This window comes from Dipodomys spectabilis, unplaced genomic scaffold (genome assembly GCF_019054845.1).
Source record: "Dipodomys spectabilis isolate Male_0828 unplaced genomic scaffold, ASM1905484v1 ptg000366l, whole genome shotgun sequence".
In the NCBI taxonomy this organism is placed as follows: Eukaryota; Metazoa; Chordata; class Mammalia; order Rodentia; family Heteromyidae; genus Dipodomys; species Dipodomys spectabilis.
In genome coordinates this window covers 1,362,891-1,383,141 of record NW_024871043.1, presented here as the reverse complement: position 1 = coordinate 1,383,141, position 20,251 = coordinate 1,362,891, and the positions used below count along the sequence as shown (strand labels likewise).

General features: G+C 50.9%; 2 protein-coding genes and 1 pseudogene across 5 annotated transcripts; 2 read left to right on the top strand and 1 right to left on the bottom strand.

Moving 5' to 3' along the window:
• Positions 1-288: 288 nt before the first annotated feature.
• On the bottom strand, positions 289-7,147 carry LOC122096295 (zinc finger protein 689). The gene is made up of 3 exons (XM_042666826.1): positions 6,352-7,147; positions 6,053-6,166; positions 289-3,400 (listed from the first exon to the last, which is right to left on the bottom strand). The coding sequence occupies exons 1-3, from the start codon at positions 6,554-6,556 to the stop codon at positions 2,223-2,225; spliced, it is 1,497 nt and encodes a 498-aa protein (XP_042522760.1). The 5' UTR covers positions 6,557-7,147; the 3' UTR covers positions 289-2,222.
• On the top strand, positions 4,587-4,988 carry LOC122096298 (annotated as a pseudogene).
• A 7,319-nt stretch (positions 7,148-14,466) lies between the features above and the next one.
• Prr14 (proline rich 14) lies at positions 14,467-20,251 on the top strand. Of its 4 annotated transcripts, none has more exons than XM_042666804.1 (12): positions 14,467-14,534; positions 15,311-15,382; positions 15,508-15,679; positions 16,713-16,831; positions 16,904-17,093; positions 17,637-17,677; positions 17,763-17,959; positions 18,266-18,851; positions 18,971-19,040; positions 19,337-19,428; positions 19,704-19,775; positions 19,868-20,251. In XM_042666804.1, exons 2-12 carry the CDS (start codon positions 15,360-15,362, stop codon positions 20,142-20,144), a joined length of 1,839 nt encoding a protein of 612 aa, XP_042522738.1. In that variant the 5' UTR covers positions 14,467-14,534; positions 15,311-15,359; the 3' UTR covers positions 20,145-20,251. The 4 variants fall into 4 exon arrangements, with proteins under 4 accessions (XP_042522738.1, XP_042522737.1, XP_042522736.1 ...); XM_042666803.1 differs by lacking the exon at positions 14,467-14,534 and adding an exon at positions 14,704-15,102; XM_042666806.1 differs by lacking the exon at positions 14,467-14,534 and adding an exon at positions 14,732-14,780.

Below are 20,251 nucleotides of genomic sequence, written 5' to 3'. Positions count from 1 at the left end.
TAGAAATTGGCTACCAGCAGCTTCCAAGTTTTATGAAGTACAGTCCATGCTCAGAGGAAGTTAGAAAATTCCTACAGGAGGAATCATGTGTGCTAGCCTGTTTATGTGAAACTGGTAAGTTCCAACACAGAAGGCTAATGAAAAAGGTATTGGTTTACATCCCAACAGGTCTTTGCTCAGGCAGGGTGTTTCCCTGGTCCGAGGGGCTGTATCTTAACATCAAACTTTTTCTCAGTCCAGAAAAACTAGATATACATTTTTTAAATAGTAATTCCACAAGAAACCTAATTCATTCATCAGACTTTTAATGACACCCAATGTGGATTACCCCTTCCGGGAAAGCAGTTATCATCCAAGGGGAAACAAACAGTTCCAATGACAACCTGCTGAACACCTGAACAGAGGCAATTACAAAATGCTATATTCTCCAGTCAGTCTCCCTCTCTGAGGATGAGATCAGGAGAGCTGCAGGAAGAAGCAAAGAAGAGTAGAATAATGACCCATTCCAGCTATTGGAATATGAGTCATGTTTGGAAATTCCAATTTGATGCAGCTGCCCAAGGTAAAGGGGTCGGCTATGTTCACACTGAATCATAAAGCTTTATTTAGGAGGCATATCACAAAGAGTAAGAGACTGCTTCCTGGCCCCACTGGAGGTCAAGGAGGGAGGGAGAGAGGGAGGCATGGACAGTTTTATGAAACTCTCCTTTGTATTCAATTACCTGACTCTCTACCTTCCTTAATGATCTCACTTTATGGGGGGGAAAAATGCTGACTGAGGCCTCATGGAAGAGAAGAGTAAGATCCATTTGTCAAGAATCTTCCAATTAGCTACCTAGATTTATTCCAAGTCTACCAGATGAAGTAAAGTAATCCAGTCCCATTTTTACCTCTTGCAGCTAGACCATAGGTCCCCCATAACACCACACTTCTCCCAGAGTTTACTGTGCTTATGTTTCATGCCCAATTTGAGCCAGTTTTCCAGAAACAAGGTGGAGAAGATTTAGCTTTATCACATTTAAAAGGTCAGGGCAGTTAGATGTCTGTCAGCCAAGAGACCTCTGGTTTGCAGTTCCCCCTAAACCAGTACAGCCTGGAGTTGCTAAAAATCAGTGCAGACCAGGAAGGTGTACAGTGCACAAGGTATGCTGTCTTTTTACTTTTATATGACATTAAAGCAACTTTTTTTTTTTTTAAGGCCTATTCTGAGGCAGATGAAGCGTGGAATTAAAACCATCTGTCTGTGAGTCCTGGAGCTTGAACTAAGGGCCTGGACACTGTCCCTGAGCTTTTCTGCTCAAGGCTAGTGCTCTACCACTTCAGCCACAACTCTACTTCCGGTTTTATTGGCCGTTATTTGGCGGTAAGAGTCTTAAGGGCTTTTCCTTCCCAGCCTGGCTTTGAACCACAATCCTCAGATCTCAGCCTCCTAAGTAGTTAGGATTACAGGTGTGAGCCACTAGCACCCAGCTTGAAACCATCTTTAGGGAGTGATTAACCTAACATAGTGACACAGACCTGCAGTCCCAGCTATGCAGGAGGATATCTTGAGTTCAGGAGTTAGAGACCATCCTTGGTGAGATCCCATTCTCCAAAAGAAAAAGACAGAATTATTGCAACCTAGAGGCAAAGTAGTTGTGGTTATCTTAAGAGCTGCCATGTAGATGAAGTATGAAACATCATATAGGCCAGGTGTATAGAGCAGGACATGATACTTCACCTTCTAAAGATCAGCATGATCCCACAATGAGATGACCTGCCTTGTGAGGTAGTGAGCTCCCTTTCAAAGAAGGTGTACAAGCAAGCAATAGATCACTTGGCAGGAGTGTTGTAGAAAGTGGGCTAGACCAAGTTTTTCAGTTTGGTATGGAGACAGTAAGGAGCAGCTTCCACTCCTGACTGCATGCAAGGGGACAGAGCTTAACTGTATGCAAACTAGAAAAGCAGCCCTTTAGGGCTTTAATAGATGGGGCAACTTTTAACCCAGTACCAGTTACACAAATTACTTCAGAAACTAACCCAATAATATCCCATCTCCGAATGGGACTGTTGTAGGTTTAGTAAGGCAGCCGGTGTAGTGGAATATACTAAAGTTCCGATGTGTAGGCTAGGAGACCTGGGTTTTAGTTCTGACTCTGCCCTGTATGGCCTAGAGCTCTGCCTGCCTTTTCCCCGGACTCTTCTGCGAAAATGAAGTGAACCAGCCGATCATCCTTTCCATCCTAAAGGGCGCTGCCTTTCTGGTTGGGGCCCCCCACGGCGGATCTAGGGCTCCGATTTGGGACCTTGGGGCTACATTTATGAACCGCCAGAGACCACCTCTGGCGGAAGCATCGCCCACACTCGAGGCAGGGGAAAGGCTTCTCCCCGGTGTGCAGGAGCTGGTGCTGGGCCAGGTGGCTCCACTGGGCGAAGCGCTTGGAGCAAAGGTCACAGGCGTAGGGCCGCTCGCCCGAGTGCACGCGCCGGTGGCTGGCCAGCAGCGAGGGGTAGGCGAAGCGGCGGCCGCAGTCCTCGCAGGCGTGCAGCTTCTCCTCCGTGTGCGTGCTGCGGTGGATGGCGAGCGAGCCGCTCCGGCGGAAGGCACGGCCGCAGTCGGGGCAGGGGTAGGGCTTCTCCCCGGTGTGCAGGAGCTGGTGCTGCAGCAGCGTGCTGCGCTGGGAGAAGCGCGCCTGGCAGTGCTCGCAGGCGTAGGGCCGCTCGCCCGAGTGCACGCGCCGGTGGCTGACCAGGCGCGAGGACGAGGAGAAGCGGCGCTCGCAGTCCGGGCACGGGTAGGGCTTCTCGCCGGTGTGGATGCGCTGGTGGATGACCAGGGCCGTGCGCTGGCGGAAGCGGCGGCTGCACTCTGGGCAGGTGTAGGGCTTCTCGCCCGTGTGCGTGCGCTGGTGGATGGCCAACAGGGACGGGTAGGCGAAGCGACGGCCGCAGCTGGGGCACTGGTGCGGCTTCTCGCCCGTGTGCGTGGTCCGGTGATTGGCCAGGGAGCGGCTCCTGCGGAAGCAGCGGCCGCAGTCAGGGCAGTGGTAGGGTTTCTCGCCGGTATGGATGACCTGGTGTTGGGAGAGGTTCTTGCGCTGGGAGAAACGTTTGCCACACTGGTCACAAACGTAGGGACATTCACCGGAGTGAGCCCGCCGGTGACTGACCAGCAGGGATGGGTAGGAAAAGCGGCGCCCGCAATCGGGGCACGGGTAAGGCTTCTTCAAGTTCTGGGCACACTTGTGGCTCTCCAGGGCGTGGCTGTCGGGGAAAGTGCAGCCACAGTCGGGGCAAATGGGACCCCCGGACGTCTGCCTGGGGACCAGTCGAGGTTTGCTGGGCCTCCGCCCTCGTTTCCCCTTCCGGGGTGCCTCCTTAGGTGGGAGTACGTCCTTCTCCCCATTCTTCCTTCTGGTCTCTATAAGGACATGGAGAAGAGTTAGTTTTAACCACTACCAGCCTTCTACTCTTGCCTACGACAATACAGGTTATAAAACCGACACACTCAGTCCCTGTCCTCAAATGTTGGTGGCAGAGACAGCTAAGTGTGAGACACTCTTATGGAAATGAGGAGGGTACCGAGCCAGCTCCGAGGTCAGGGAAGATTTGTAGGAGAGAAACAACATTCTTTGGAGTGTGGATGTAGTTCGTTGTTTATAAAGACATAGTAACAGGAACAGAAGGGAACAGAAGGAAGTCAAAATCCCACCATGCTCCCCATTTACTCTGTAGAAGCCATGTTTAATTTCTTCTGTGTTTTGTTTGTTTGTTTTTGTTTTGTTTTTCCAGTCCTGGGACTTTAACCAGGGCCTGGGCACTGTCCCTGACCTTCTTTTGCTCAAGGCTAGCACTCTCCCACTAGAGCCACAGTGCCATTTCTGGCTTTTTCTGCTTATATGGAACTGAGAAATCAAACCCAGGGTTTCATTCATGCTAGACAGGCACTCTACCACTAAGCCACATTGCCTGCCCTCTTCTAATGTTTTTTACTGCAATACAAATACACTATTCCTACACTTTCTTACAGAAAGACAGCATGTATACCCTTTATAATATTTTACTGCACGTTCATTATTTCCACTTATACACTAAAGATCTTTTTATGTCAGCACATGTACTTATTTTGAAGTTGTAAAAAAACCTATGTGTTAGGCAAATGCTCTACTACTGAGCCCCAACTCCACTCCAACATTTTTTTCTTTTCTTTTCTTTTTTTTTTACAGTGCTGGGGTTTGAACTCAGACCCTTGCCCTTATGTGTTCTGCCAGTGATCTAGGCCTGTAGCCTTCTCTGCTTTAGTTTGTTTTTGATCGGGTATCATGCTTTTTCCCACCAGCTTCAGATCAAGATCATCCTATGTCTGCCTCCCAGGTAACTATAATTAGAGGCTAGTTCTCTCTCTCCTTTTTTAAAAAAAGTTTATTCTTTTTTTTCTTTAATACGTAAGTCTCACTATGTAGTCCAGACTGGCCTCAAATTCTGGATCCTCCTGCTTCAGCCTCCTGAATGCTGTAATGCAGTGTGTGTATCCCACTTGCCATAACAGTGTAAGAAAGCCTGAAATGGGCTCTCTCTGGCCCTTGCTTCCAAGATGATGAAAAAAAAGAAGGAACAACGGTCGAGCCAAAAAGGGCTGAGGCCATGTGCAGCCTATTAGCTGCACAAACTGTGCCCGATGCATGCCTAAGGACAAGGCCATTAAGAAGTTTTGTCATTCGGAATATAGTAGAGGCCACGGCCGGTAGGGACATTTCCAAAGTGAGTGTCTTCGAAGCTTATTGTTCTTCCCAAGCTCTATGTGAAGCTCCATTACTGCGTGAGTTGTGCCATTCACAGCAAGGTGGTCAGGAATGGATCTCGTGAAGCCCAGAAAGATCGAACACCCCCACCTCAATTTAGATCTGTTGGTACGGCTCCTCAACCTCCACCAAAACCAATGTAAGGAGCTGGATACTTCCAGACTTCAGAAAACCTGTCTTCTAGGGAAAACAGAAATAAAATGGAAATTATACTTTAAAAAGAAAGAAAGAAAGCCTGAAATAGGGAGCTGGGAAGGTGGCTCAATGGTAGAGTGCTTGTCTCACATGCATGAGGCCCTGGGTTCAATTTCTCAGCAACACATAAACAGAAAAAGCTGGAAATGGAGCTGTGAGTCAAGTGGCGGAGAGCTCGCCTTCAGATGAAGAGCTGAGGGACAGTGCCCAGACCCAGAGTTCAAGCCTTACGACCAACCAAAAAAACAAAGCCTGAAATGGGACAGGTGCCTGTGGCTCACACCTATAATCCTATTCAGGAGGCTGAGATCTGAGGATCATTGCTGAAAGCCAGTTCTAAACAGACAAATCCTTGGGGCTCTTATTCTCCAATTAACTAGCAAAAAGTTGGAACTGGAAGCAGAACTCAAGTGGTGGAGCACCAGCTGAGTGAAAAAGCCAATTGGGAGCAGAAAGCCCTGAGTTCAACCCTTAGTACTGGCACAATAAATATGTAGTGTAAAAATTGTATGTTATTTATGTAGTTATGTACCTATATCATATTGCATAAAATGATTAGATATGAACCTCCGAGATATACCCTTGACATTAGAGAACCTGGCAGAGAAAGTTTAGTCCACGGTTCCATTTGCTTCTGTGATGGAAGCCTTGCTTGATTCTGGGTAGAAAGTGTGTCTTCCACTACTTAAGGTCCTGCTGCCATAACCGCAAAAGGGGGCTGAGGCATCCAAGCAGTGTTACCCCATAAGCACCCTTCAACCCAAGCCCAGAAATGGAGAAATTTAGGGTCCCTCAACCAGGACCCAAATTCAAGGAAAGGAGACAGGAGAGGAGGCAATCTTCACTTGCTCATTTATACAGTGGGGTACTGCAGGTGGTTATTTAAAGACTGATCGAGGAATCTGCACGGTGATCGGCCCTACACCATCAGAAACAATATTCTGAAATGAGCAGAATGGGACCAAGTCTGGCCCTGGCCAGACCTAACTCTGGCCTGAGTTAGAACGTGAGGGCTGCAGACTCTCCAGGGTTGTTTGTTTTGTTTCTTTTTTTTTTTTTTTTCTTTTACCACTCACTTCTCTGGACTGTTACCCCTTTCCGGTACTCCTGTGGATCTAGAGCAGCCGGTTCCCAATTCTCGGTATTTCGCTCCAACCAGGAGATGAGGGATGGCTTGGGACCTGCACACCCTGGGGAAGGAGAACTAGTCAGAGGGCGAGCCTCGACATCACCAACGACAGGTGCACCTGCCGCGCCCCTGCCCCTCCCCTAACAACCAGATCGCGGCCCGGCCGTTCCCAGCCCTCCTCCACCCCCGCCCCCCGACTCCTCCGTCCCCCTCGGGCCCGCGGAAGCGGATTGGGCCGGGCCTCACCGAGCGCGCCCAGGAGGCCGTAAGTCTCGCGCATCACGTCCCGGTACAGGGCCCTCTGCGTGGGCCGCAGACACCCCCACTCCTCCGGGGAGAAGTACACGGCCACGTCCGCGAACTTCAAGGCCCTCGGCCTCCTTCCCCTTCGCCGGCTAGGCCGGGCCTCTCCTGGCCCCGGTGCGGGGAGCGGAGCCGATGGCGGCGCCATTGGACCCGAGAAGCTGGCCCCACGGCCTGCCCCGCCCCGCCCCGGCCTCGGCCCTTGGGCGCGGAGGACCCCGAGGTTCAGAAGCCTCGGCCGGACTGGGGCTGAACGTGGAGGGAGAAGCCCGGAGGGAGTCGGAGCCGCCCGCCCGCGGGGCTAACGGACACCTCTCGTTGTAATTCAGGAAACTCCTAGCCGAACTTGGGGGAAAGGCACCGGAAGATGCCTTCAGGGAAAATGGCGGCGCTGCTCCTGCACCGCCTTTGCCTGGAACACGGGCAGCTTCCAGCTATCGATTTTATTGACCAGAGCGCCATGCCGGCTTCCTAACCTCTTTGCCCTAAAGTGTAATGGCGCTGCGAGCGGGCCTCGCGTCCCTTTTCCCCGCCCTTCCTATTGCAACTGTCTATTGGCAGAAGCTGAGCATCGAGCGTCCTGATTGGTTGATGGCCACAGCGGCCCGTTTGAACGAAGCCAACGGACGCGTAAGGGCAGGAAGCTGGACCGTCAGTGTAGGGAGAGTGCTGCGAGATCAGAAATGAGTTGCGGGGATCTGGGATCGGGGAAGAAACTCTCCCAACTGTTTTCCACGGCTCGCTTGCAGATTTGTAACCGTTTTTAGTGCAAAAGGCCCCGACTCCGCGAGTCCTAAACTCGGCCACTGGAATGTACCCGCTTAGAAAGGAAATTTAATCAACGCGGCTCACGGCGAGGGAAAAAACGAAGGAGTGATCCCCGTCCCCTCCCCATACCATCTTCTAGAGGCTTACAGAAACTGAAGTTTTGTTTTGTTTTTGGTGCCAATCCTGGGGCTTAAACTGGGGCTTGGGCGCTGTCCCTGGGCAGTTTTGGTCAAGGCTGGAGCTTTACCACTGGAGCCAGAGCGCCACTTATAACATATTAGAGTTTATTGGAGGTAAGAGTCTCAAAGACATTAACTGCCTGGGATGGCTTTGAACTACGATCTTAGCCTCTTGAGAGCTAGGATTAAGGAAGGAGCCCGGCATCATTTAAGATTTAAAAAAAAATGTTATTATAAAAAGTGATGTTCATGGGCTGGGAAGGTGGCTCAGTGGTAGAGTGCTCGCCTTGCATGCATGAGGCCCTGAGTTCGGTTCCTCAGCCCCACATAAGCAGAAAAAGCCAGAAGTGGCTCTGAGGCTCAAGTGGTAGAGTGCTAGCTTTGACCGGAGGAGCTCAGGGACAGTGCCCAGGCCCCAAGACCGACAAAAGAAAACAAAAAGTGATGTACAGAAGGGTTACACTTACATAAGTCAGGTATATTTTAAGTTTTAAAGGGAGACTAAGGAAGGGTCTGAAGTACACACAGCTCATATAGCAGATAATCTTGGCTAGATCAATGGTCTGATTGATCATCTTTGTTCTGGTTTTGCAGAAATTTTAGGAAAGTTGTTACAGCTGGCATCATTTGAAAGGAGCAATCTGGTTCCAATGAGATGATTGTTCCTGCCCTTGGGTGCCTCATCATTAAGATAATTGGGGGCCTGTTTTGAGAAGCCCCTTGCTGTAGCTTCTGCTGGTTTCTATCCCCCTTATAAACTTATTTATTGGATCAGCCCTGTCCTTCCTGGAATCCAAGGCAACTGTGAGAGAAACTTAAGAGGAAAAATTTAAAAAGCACAAATAGAGGCCCAGAGAGGAGCAAAGTAGGGTTAGGCCAGTGATCAATGTCCTCCTCTGAACTTAGCTTGTCTCTGAAAGAAGGAAGGATTTAAGTTTGGCCAGAATGAGCAGAAATCACCCTAGATTCTTTTTTGTGACTTTCTCACAGGAGCATTTGCTTTGGATGACAGTTACTGTCTATGTTGCCCTTTTGGGAAGAGATTTAACTTTAGCGTTTTCTGAAAGCAAACACCATGCCTGCTAGATTATTAGACTTTGCCAGAGAATCACGCAGACATCCAGGTACAGAGAACAAAGAAAGGTTTATTGCTGGGAAAGGAGCCGGCAAGCCCCTTCTCACAAGGGCCAAGTGAGAATCACCAGCTATTGGCTGAGGTGACTTATATAACCTAGGATGCTTAGAAGGGGCTAAGAGGGGAGAGCCCGGTGTGGACGTGTGGGCCAGGGGCTTCATCATGGCAGACTAGGATTTATGGCTGCTATCCAAGTAGTAGATAAGAAGTCTTGCAGCTGCCTAGACCTGGAGGTTACTCTAAGGAGCTCCTGTTGCCTTATATGGTAGTAGCCTGCCCCAGAGAAGGGTAATCCCAAGGTAGAGGGGGTTGGAGGCTGATTACTGACTTTACTACAGGGCCTAGTGTTGCCTAGGAAGGGAGCATGCTAAGCTATGGAGACGGGATGGAGTGTACTAAGCTAGGGGAAGGTAGCTCATTTCCCTAACAATGCCTAACAAGGCATTGTTTCATCTTACTCTTTTTTTTTTCTTTTGTAAGTGGGTGGTTAACCTGGTTTACAAAAATCTCAAAGGGATTTCGTGAATTTCCAGAATCATATAATACTAGTTAGGAGGAAGAACAAAAATCTAAACATGAAAGCAACAAGCCTTTATTTTCTTTACCTTTGTACAAAGCATCCATCCTTTGTACTATCTTGATTTGCTAATTAACTAAGAAAACCCCTGAGCCTTTGGTGTCTTTTTTTTTTTTTTTGGTCAGTCATGGGGCCTGAACTCTGGGCCTGGGCACTGTCCCTCAGCTCTTCAGCTCAAGGCTAGTGCTCTACCATGTGAGCCACAGTGCTATTTCCAGCTTTTTCTGCTTATGTGGTGCTGAGGAATTGAACCTAGGGCCTCATGCATGCAAGGCAAGCACCCTACCACTGAGCCACCTTCCCAGCCCTCTTTGGTCTCTTCTTATGTTCAGTTTTCTGGATGAGTGAAAATCTTTTGATTTGGGTGAGAGAAGGGGGGTGGGGAATCTTTCTAATCCCCTGCCTATGGCTCCTGCCTAAAATTATAGCCACTCAGGAGGCTGAGATTTCAGATCATGATACAAAGCCACATGGGGAAAAAAAATGGAGCTATGACTAAAGCTAAGGGATAGCATCCAGGCTCTGCATTCAAGCCCAAAGTACCTGCGTGCACAAGCACGCACAAACACACACACACACACAAATTTGAGGTCAAGCATATCAAGCAGTTTCTAACTTCTGCCCACTCTCTTTTTCCTTAAACTGTGCTGACCTCTACTGGGTCCTAAATAATCCTTTCACCTCTCAGCCTGTGAGGATCCTTCATCCAGATGCTGAACCTAGTGCTTGTCCTTAGCACTAAACCACTGATTCTTAACAGTGGGTCGTGCTGCCCCCTAGAGGTTATTTTGTGAATTAACAAAAGCAGGCATTTTTGATCAAGGCATAGAGGGATGTATATTGTATTCATTCAAGAACCCAGGGATATTAGTTTTCCAATACAATGACAGTCTTTCTAGCTGAATATAAAAATGTCCTCCTAGCAGGGCACCGGTGGCTCATGCCTGTAATCCTAGCTACTCAGGAAGCTGAGATCTGAGGATCATGGTTCAAAACCAGCCTGGGCAGGAAAGTCTGTGAGACTCATCTCCAATAAACCACTAGAAACCTGGAAGTGGCATTGTAGCTCAAGCAGTAGAGCGCTCGCCTTGAGCTGAAGAGCTGAGGGACAGCACCCAGGCCCAGAGTTCAAGCCCCACAGCTGACAAAAAAAGTCCTCCTCCAGCTGGGAATGGGGCTTAGTGGTAGAGTGCTTGCCAAGCATGCATGAAGCCTGGGTTCGATTCCTCAGTTCCACATAAACAGAAAAAGCCAGAAATGGTACTGTGACTCAAGTGGTAGTAGGCTAGCAAAAAAAGAAGCAAGGAGAAAGTACCCAGGCCTTGAGGTCAAGCTCCAGGACTGGCAAAAACAAAACAAAACAAAAAAAATGTCATCATTTTCAGAACACCTATGAGCATTTTTGTAGGTGAGAGAAAGTTTATAATAAAACCTTCATTTATTTTTAACATTCCATTCTAAAACATATGGCCAGGTGTCAGTGGCTCAGTCCTGTAGTCCTAAGTACTCATGAGGCTGAGATCTGATGATCGCAGTTCAAAGCCAGCCTGGGCAAGAAAGTCTATGAGACTCTTAACTCCAATTAACCACCAAAAAGTCAGAAGCAGAGCTATGGCTGAAAGTGCTAGAGTGCTAGCCTTGAGCACAAAAACTCAGGGATAGCACCCAGACCTTGAGTTCAAGCCCCAGGACTGGCACACACACACACACACACACACACACACACACACATATACACACACACATATACATACAAGGACTAAATTTCCAATGCCAACTGTATTTGAGACACAAACACACTAATCAGTTTCCTAAAAGTGTTATTTGAAATACCTAGAAAACTCATTGTAGTGCTTTTGTTTCCATCTAAACATGAACACATTCCTTCCCCCACACATACCTTTTTTTCCCCCCTGGTACTAGGGCTTAATTTGGCCCAGGCATGTCCCTGAGCTTTTTTGCTCAAGGTTGGAGCTCAGCCACTTTAACCCACAGCTCCACTTCTGGATTTTTGATGGTTAATTGGAACTAAGAGTCTTACAGACAGCAGGGTGCTAGTGCCTCATGCCTGTAATCCTTGCTACTCAGAAGGCTGAGATCTGAGGATCACAGTTCAAAACCAGCCTGGGCAGGAAAGTCCGAGAAACTCTTATCTCCAATAAACTACCAGAAAACCAGAAATGGCACTATAGCTCAAGTGGTAGAGCACTTGCCTTGAGCTGAAGAGCTGAAGAGCGCTCAGGCCCACAGTTCAAGCCCCATGACCACCACTACCACCAAAAAAAAAAGTCTTACAGGCTTTCTTGTCCAGGCTGGCTTTAAACTGGGATCCTCAGATCTCTGCCTCCTGAATAATTAGGATTACAGACGTGAGCCACTGACACCCAGTATACATCTGCCCAATCACAGGAAAAAATGGAGAGGGGAAAGATTTGAACATATGTTAGAGGAGGGGCAAATTCTTCCCACTGTAAGTATCATAAAGAGAACTCTAAAAGTTATAGGAATATCCACAGCAAGGAACAGCCATTACCCCTCAGACAAATAGTGGCAAAACCTCCACCCTCCAGGGTGCTGAGGTCCAGAACCTTTGGGAGAGGACACTGAAATTGCTGCGGTGCCACTCTAGAGGAACTTTCTGAAATCTTCACTCTAGAGTGCCAAGGAAAACTGCTCATTGAAGAGTATTTCACTGAGCAGCCCCATACCAGAGCTCTTAAGAGGAGAGTATGATGAGTAGCTGCTGGCCACCATCAAGGCAGCACCAGTGGTGCTGGAGCTGCCAGGGAACAGCTGCATCCAGGTAGCAAAACCCTAACAGAAATGTGTCTCCAGTAAAATGATGTGATGCCTGGGTATGGTATGGTTTGGGCAGCGTGCTTGCTTAGCATGGATGAGGCCCTGGGTTCCATCCCAGCACCCCACTAAAAGAAAATAGGCCAAGATCTATTTTGCAGAGGGGTGCGGGTTAAAAGATTTGAGGCCTTGGAGTATGTATTTGAGGCTGGTTGAGCTCAGTATACAATATAATCTGGGGATAAATCCCCAGCACCACACACAGACAGTGTTGGTGCATATCACTCAGGAGGCTGAGACAGGAGGATAATGAATTTGAAGCCATAGGAATTCCAAATTACAGTCAGGTGCTAGTATCTCATGTCTTTAATATTCTAGCTACTCAGAAGGCGGAGATATGAGGATGGAGGTTCCAAGCCAGTCTAGCCAGACACAACCTGAGAGGCTCTTATCTCCAATTAACCACCAAAAAGCCAGAAGTGTGTGTGGTTCAAGTGGTAAAGCCCCAGCTTTGAATGGAAAAGCTAAATGAAAGCACAAAGTCCATGAGGGCCTAGTTCAAGCTCCAGTATTGCTCTCCTCTAACTCCCCCAACAAAAGTATAAAGAAGTGAATCCAGACCTTGTTGGTCTGGAGTGAGGGCCCAGCACTGCCAGAGGGGATCTTAAATGTATTTTCATTAGGGTTTTGTTTTGCCTAGTACCAGAGTTTGAACTCATGACCTTGCATTCAGGCTGCTAGGTCACTCATGGCTTGGGCTCTACCACTTGAGCCATGCTAGCTTTTATTATTAGGACTACTACTGGGGATTGAACTCAGGGTCTCACACTTAGGAAGCAAGCACTCTAGGAGTTAAACCACACCCTAGTCCAGTTAAACTCCAATTTTTAGACCCACTGACACTTCAAATTCAGGCCCTAGGGCTGGGCACTTTCTAAAGACTCTCAGCCCCAGCCCTCTAGCTACTCCCTTTGCCCTTGGTATGGTTGAAACTTCAAGAACTAGCAACTCAAAGATCAGCTTGGCTGTCGCTTGCTGATATCTGATGCCTAAAATCTTAGCTACTCAGGAGGTTGAGATCTGAGGATCTCAGTTTGAAGCCAGCTTGGGTGGTAGACACATTCCAGAGACTATCTCCAGTTAACCACCAAAAGGCTTGAAATGGAGCTGTTACTTACATGGGGCAGAAAAAGTTAAAGGGCAGAGCCTAGGTCTGAATTCAAGCCCAGGTATTGGCATACACACAAATTCCAGAGGACCCAGTTGACCTCCTAATACAGAGATATTGTAATGTTTACAATGTCACTTGAATCCTGAGTCCTTGAGGAGAGTGGGGGAGTCTTCACTTTACAGACTCTTACTGAATGGGCTCTCTGCTTATTAGCCTATCTCCTAGATTTTCTAAATTCCTGAGAAAGAATTATTCTGGACTAGGAGGCACCACCCCACCCTGATCTTAGACCTTAAACACTAGGCTGGGACTTGGAGGTGTAGGAAGTGGTAGAGCACTTGCCTAGCAAGCATGAAGCCCTGAGTTCCAACTCCAGTACTGTCCACCCTCACCCCGAAAAAAAAAAAGTTCCAGGTGTGGCAATACACACCTACCATCCCAGCTGCTCAGAAGGTAAAGATTGGGAGGGAGGCAGAGACTGGAAGGATCTCACTTTGAGGCCAGCAGGAGCAAAAAATAAGATCCTCCAGCTACATGGAGGGAACAGCAGTCCTGGCTAGCCGAATTAAAAAAAAAAAAAAAATCAGGAAAAAATGGCTGGGGGCGGGGTGGGAGGGGGCGTTGCTCAAGAGGTAATGCTCCTGCCAGGAACGCACAAAGCCTTGAGCTCAGACCCCAGTACAGCCGGGGAAAAAGAAAAAAACAAAAAAATGGGCTTGGTGGTGGGGCACGTGGAAGGAGGCCGCGGGGGGACAAAGGCTCCGGTGACTCCAAGGTGGGGACGGTGGTCGGGGCCCGCGGGCGGCCGACGCTGTCACAGGTGGTCTGGCCGCTCACCCTCGCTGCCGCCCAGCCCAGATTCTTCCCGGACCTGCAGGCGACGCCGGAGAAGCGCGAGAGGGTGTAAAATGGCAGGAGGCGGGGGCGGGTGGGGAAGGCTCGGCGAGGCGAAGGGCCGGCGGTCCCCACCCACCCACCCACCCATCCACCCCGGCAGCCCGCAGTCTTTGACCTTGGGGGTTCCGCCATCCCCGGCTGAGGAAGCCCGGCCCGGGCAGGACGTGGCCTCCCAGGTGGCCGCTCTAGGATACTGGGAATTTCACAAGTCGTTACCCTGGGGGGGGGGGGGTCGACGTGTAGAGACCCAAGAACCAAGGGAGAACGTGGAGGAACGCTAGCTTCACTATGGTGGTGTCAATAGCTCAATAAACCAACCCGTAGTATTTGGCCACAACTCTGGTCGCCAAGGTTCGTCCCAGGCTATTTGCCCTCAACTACGATGGCGGCGTCAACCAATTTGGCTCCGTGCCCTTAAGTAGGATGGCCGCTGGGCGGCTTCACTTATTTTCGTCCCACTCCGGAAGACCGGAGACGGCGATTGGGCGGTGCCCGGCGACTCGCCGAAGAAGGCTTCCGCCGGTTGGACAGCGTTGGGTAAGGCTGCTTTTAAAGGAGCCGGCGGTGGGAGCTGTGAGACACCGGGGTCCGCGGGAGGCGGCGGTGAGCGGCGCGCGGGGGAGGGCACCGGCTGTCTGGGAGAGGGCAGGAGGCGGGCGGGGAAGGAAGAGCTGGAACCCTCTGGTCTCGGGCTCGGGAGGAGGCCGGGCTGGGGCAGGGCGGGGGCTGGGGTGGGCGGGACCTCCCGGGATGGGAGGGAGGGTATCTGCCTGACAGTAGATCCCCCGGGATCCTGCCTGAGTTCCGCGATGCCCGAAGTCGGGCCGCGCGCGGCTGAGTGGAACTTGGGTGAGCCGAGGCTCACCGGGGAGGAGCCTGGCGCGGCTGCTCCGATGGGAAGGAGTGCGCTGTTGGATTCTTTCCTGAGGGATCCGGTCTAAGGGATCTGGTGGGCGGGAGGGCTGTCCGTGTGCTGTGTGTGGAGTGTGTGTGTGTGTGCCGTGTGTGTGCCACTGGCTCAGAGGGGAGGAGGATCGAAGAGGGAGCCAGCGGAAATACAGCCTTCCAGCATCGGGATCCCAGCGGATCCCAGGGAATCTCAAGGGCGGAACCTGCGGGGACAAAGGCTCAGGAAGGCTCGGGCCTCCGCAATACCAGAGTTTCGCGGCAGGTGCCAGGCAGTGCCCGAGTGATCCGCTGATCGAGCCGGCGGCAGCGGGAGGACGCCCGCTCCGGGCGGCCTGAAGGGGGCGCCCTTACGCTCCCCAGGGCTCGAGAGCCTGTGGGCTTCCCGGAGCCGCAGGCGGACCATGAAGGGTGGAGCCCCGCGGGAGGGACCGGCCCTCACTCCCCGCTCCCCTGCTCCCCCCTTGCCCCAGGCCGCAGCCTGGGATCCCCCAGGGACCCCCTGGATCCGCCGCTTCCCCCATGGACTTGCCTGGGGACTCCAGGTGAGAGCGCACCCCGCCCGCCTGTCTTGAGCCCGGGAGACGGGGATCCTGGCTGCTGTACTGGGAAGCTACAGTGCCAACGACAGGTTTCAGGCGACTGTCCTCTTCTTTCTTTTACTCTCCAGCCAGTCTAACCAGACGAATTTGTGCCGTCAGCCCCTGACTCGAGCATTATGGGGAGCCAGAAGCCCGAAAAGACCGAGGCTGCAACAGCCTGTAGGGGCCCCTTCGCCCCTGGAAAAGGCATCTCGGCGGGTCCTAGCCGTGGTGCTGGAAGATATCATGGCTACCCACATGGTGAGCTCCCTGAACTGAAAATCTCCCCCAGCAACTTTGTTCAAGACCAGAGTCAGACCAGATCCCGAGGAGGATACTGATGTGATTCTCATGTCCATCACCCAGGCAACTTCCTTAATGCTAGGGTCCTGCATGGCTCCCACTAATGCCACCCTAGAATAAAGCAAGGTCTTCAGTGACCCACCTCCATATCGCGCTGGGTCCACATTTTGTACAGTTCTGAAGTCTAATGAACATTTCCTGCTGAGCACAGGTGCTCACACCTGTAAATCCTAGGTATTCAGGAAGCTGAGATGAGGATCAGGGTTCAAAGTCAGCTAGGAAAGTCCTTGAGACTCTTATCTCTAATCAGTCAGCAAAAAGCTAGAAGTGGAGCTGTGGCTCAAGTGGTAGAGCACTAGCCTTGAGAAGAGAGGTGGAAGGAACAGTGCCCAGACCCTGAGTTCAAGTCCCAGTACAGGCACGCACACACACACACACGCACACCTGCATTTTTTTTTCCTTGAGAAACATGCTGATATATTTGGTTGTACTGCACAGATGAGAAAAACTGAGATTCAAAATAGGACAGGGGAGGGGGCGTGCTGGGAAGGTGGCTCGGTGGTAGAGTGCTTGCCTTGTATGCATAAGGCCCTGGGTTCAATTCCTCAGCACCACATAAACAGAAAAAGCTGGAAGTGGCACTATGGCTTAAGTGGTGGAACACTAGCCTTGAGCTGAAGAGCTCTGGGACAACGCCCAGGCCCAGAGTTCAAGCCCCACAACCCACAAAAACAGGACAGGGACCCCCCCCCCCAAATTACCGTCCTTTTTTCAGTTCTCCAAACAACCTGGGAGAGATTACCTACAGCCCACACCTGTAGCTTAGGATGCTAATATTAATCTGACCTCTAATTCAGATAATCTCACCTCTTCTTTAAGGATCTGAGTGAATTCTAGCCACAATCTCTGTCAACTATGTGTCTCAGAGCATTGTTAGGCAAAGGGAGACTTGTGTAATCCAACCTCATTCCAGCACTTCTTTTTCTCCTAGCACCCCTTGGTTCCCCAAAGGGATACACCTGTCCCACAACACCACAGCAAACATAAGGATTCTGTGTGCAGTCAGTCACTTGCCTCTCCACCTCAAGTCAAGTGGTCCTCACAGGCCAGGTGAGCATGGTGAGGAGAGAGAGTAGGCTGGGGACACAGCTGAGCCCACTGATGTTCCTGTTCCTTTTCTAGGCCTCCCGACTCGCTGCATTTGTGTCGAGAGCCCTTAAGCCGAATCCACAGGTCCTCTTCTACTCTAAGGCTGCGATCACAAACAACCCCTGGCCCAGAGGAGGGCGCTTCACAAAAGGTGGACCAGGGCCCCCAACCAACCCTGGTAGTGGTGTTGGAAGACATTACTAGTCCCAGACTCCAGGCTGAGGTATGTTAACTGGGTTGAGAATGTCAGGTTCAGCTGGGGCAAGCACTCCAGTGAGGATAGAAGACAAGGGGAGGAGTTCTGCATCTGGGTTGGCTTTCTCTGGGTTCTGCATCTGGGTTGGCAAGGACACTAGTATTTTAGGTAGCACATACTACACCAAAGCAAAGAATATATCGAAAGAAGCTGGGTGCTGGTGGCTCACACCTGTGGATTACAGCTACTCAGGAGGCTGAGATCTGAGGAGCAGAGTTTGAAGCCAGCCAAGGCAGGCAAACCCAAGTGACTCTTTTATCTCCAATTAATCAGCAAAAAGCTGGAACTGGAGCTATGGCTCAAGCAGCAAAGCACTAGCCTTAAGCAAAAAAGCTAAGGCATAGTGCTCAGGCTCTGAGTTCAAACTCCAGATCCGGCCAAAATAAAACTACACGAAAAGGTCTTTGGTATGCATCCAAGCAGATACGGGGACCAAATGAATCAAGACATAGAATGAGGAGGCCAAAGAGGGCTTCCTTGCCTTCTCACAACTTCCCTATTTATATTCAGAGCTACGCCAGTGACAGCCCCAGCCTCTTCTCTGCACAAAGGTGAGAGGGCTGGGAAAGGGATGATCAAAGTCATCATCCCAGTAGCTGAGGCATTGGGATTTATGTATCATTTCCTTCTTTGTAGCACCTCCAGAAGCCCTAAGGGACAAAGGAAGTGCTGGCCTAGGTGGGATCTGGACTCCGAAGCTCCCCCATCGCCCCTCCATCCCAGAGCTGAGCCCGTGACAATGGCTCACCAGCTCCCACCTACACTCGGAGACTCACAGCCTCCATTCCAGCCATCTATCCTGCCTGCGGACCCTCCACAGAGCCCACTACCAGGTGAGGACTCAGGGAGAAGGGATGAAACTTAGGATCTGGGAAATCCTAGCTAAGCTTTGAAAACTCAGGGTCAGAAGTGGGTATGGGCGTAACCCCTCCTAGGGCAGAACATAGTGCAGGAACTGGTATTTCGACTTCACAGACGTGTGGTTTGACTCCTCATTGCAGGACTTAATTTTTTGGAGTGGGCTCATTCCTCTGTAGACAGTAATGAGTGTGTAGGGGGGAGGGGTTGAGACAAATGAGGTGTGAGGCTTAAAAACCTGCAGTCGGGGAATGCCAACTGTGACCCTATCCTTTCTACAGCCCCAGATCCTGTTATGGAGCCCCCATCGACCCCACCACCGTCCAGCCTCTTACGCCCTCGCCTCAGTCCCTGGAGTTTGGCCCCCCTTTTCCGCTCCGTCCGCTCTAAGCTAGAGAGCTTCACTGATATCTTCCTCACACCCAACAAAATCCCAAAGCCCCCACCCCCATCACCCCCCATGAAGCTAGAGTTGAAGATTGCCATCTCTGAGGCCGAGCAGTCCAATGCTACCAAGGAAACTGCAACTGTCAGCCCCCGGCCCCCGATCCACCAATGGCGAACTCAGGGCTGTAGTACCCCAGCACCTTCCCCTAAGCTCTCTCTAGGCCGAAGCCACTCCTGCCCTGATTTGGGGCCTGCTGGCCCAGTCAGCTACACCTGGCCCCCTGCTCCACCCCAGCCAAGCCGGCCAAGGCCTCGGCGCCACACTGTGGGTGGTGGGGAAATGGCCCGAGCCCCACCACCACCCCGGCCCTGTCTCCGGAAAGAGGTCTTCCCTCTTGGAGGAGTGGGAGCCTCTCCTCTCACCACATCTTGTTCGTCCACTGCATCCACTTCTTCCTTCTCTGAACCAGCAGAACCCAGGTAGAGCCTCCTGGAAGCCTTGGCCACAGCCTGTACCCAGCTTCCTTCCCTGAGTGCCCAGTGGGCAGGAGGTGGGGTTTTGTAGTGATTTCTGTTCTTGAGCTTGCCCTTCTTTGTAGGTTGGGTTCAACCAAGGGGAAGGAAACAAGAGCCTCCAAGGACCAGGTGCTTTCAGAACCAGAGACCAAGGTAAGAATACAGATGATGGGGGCTGGGAAGGTGGCTCAGTGGTGGAGTGTTGCCTTGCATGCACGAGGCCCTAGATTCGATTCCTCAGCACCACATAAGCAGAAAAAGCCAGAAGTGGCGCCACAGCTCAAGTGGTAGAGCGCTAGCCTTGAGCTGAAGAGCTGAGGGACAGAGCCCATGCCCAGAATTCAGGCCCCATGACCGACAAAAATAAATAAATAAATACAGATGATGAGCAGGAGACAATTGAGGGGCTGAGCCTCTGCTTCTTTTTCACCCCCTTCTCATCTTTACAGGCTATGGGAAAGGTTTCTGGATTCAGAATACGCCGGACACCCGTCCGTCCTCAGCTAAAGCTCACGCCAATGGGGCTCCCTCGACCAATCAGGTGAGTGGGTCACCAGGCAGAGAGTTGGTTTAGCCAAGCGAGCAGAAGCTTATACTCCCCTGAAGTATGGCTATATCTCCTATCAGCACCAAGGTCCAGGCTGGGAAATTCAATTTGGTATGGACAAGGTTTGTGCTTAGAACTTCCTGTCTGCCTCAGATAGCACTCACTAATCCTGGCAAGTCCCAGAAACTCAACTACAAATCAGCCCTAATGGAGTCCTTTAAACTCTGCTGGGCTGTGGTTTCTTAGTGGCCTCTGCACTTTGCTCTCAGGTTGAACAAGAAGGAGTTTAGCTTGGAAGAAATTTATACCAACAAGAATTATCAATCGCCAACAACCAGGAGGTGAGATACTTGGAAGGTTTTGAAGGTGATACAGGGAAACTAGAACCAAGAGCCATGTTGGTAAACAGCTGCTCTCTCCCTGCTTGATCCAGGACCTTTGAGACCATCTTTGAGGAGCCTCGGGAGCGCAATGGGACTCTGATTCTTACCAGTTCAAAGAAGCTCCGGCGGGCTGTAGAATTTCGGGACAGCAGCCTTCCTCGATCCCGGCGGCCATCTCGTGGCATCCGAGCTGCACCTAGCAGGACCCTTACTCCCAAGGTGTCACCCAGCAAAGATGTGGGAGCCCTGCTACAGCAGCGTCTGGAGGAGCTTGACGCCTTGCTCCTGGAGGAAGAGTTGGATGGGAAGCAGCCCCATCAACCCTAGGAGCTCCAGCTGTTTTGTCCTGCCATCCATCCTGGAGGGGAAAACCTCTGAAGCAATTATATTTTTTTCCTCTATATTTCTAAGTAAAGTTTTCAATATGTTTGATT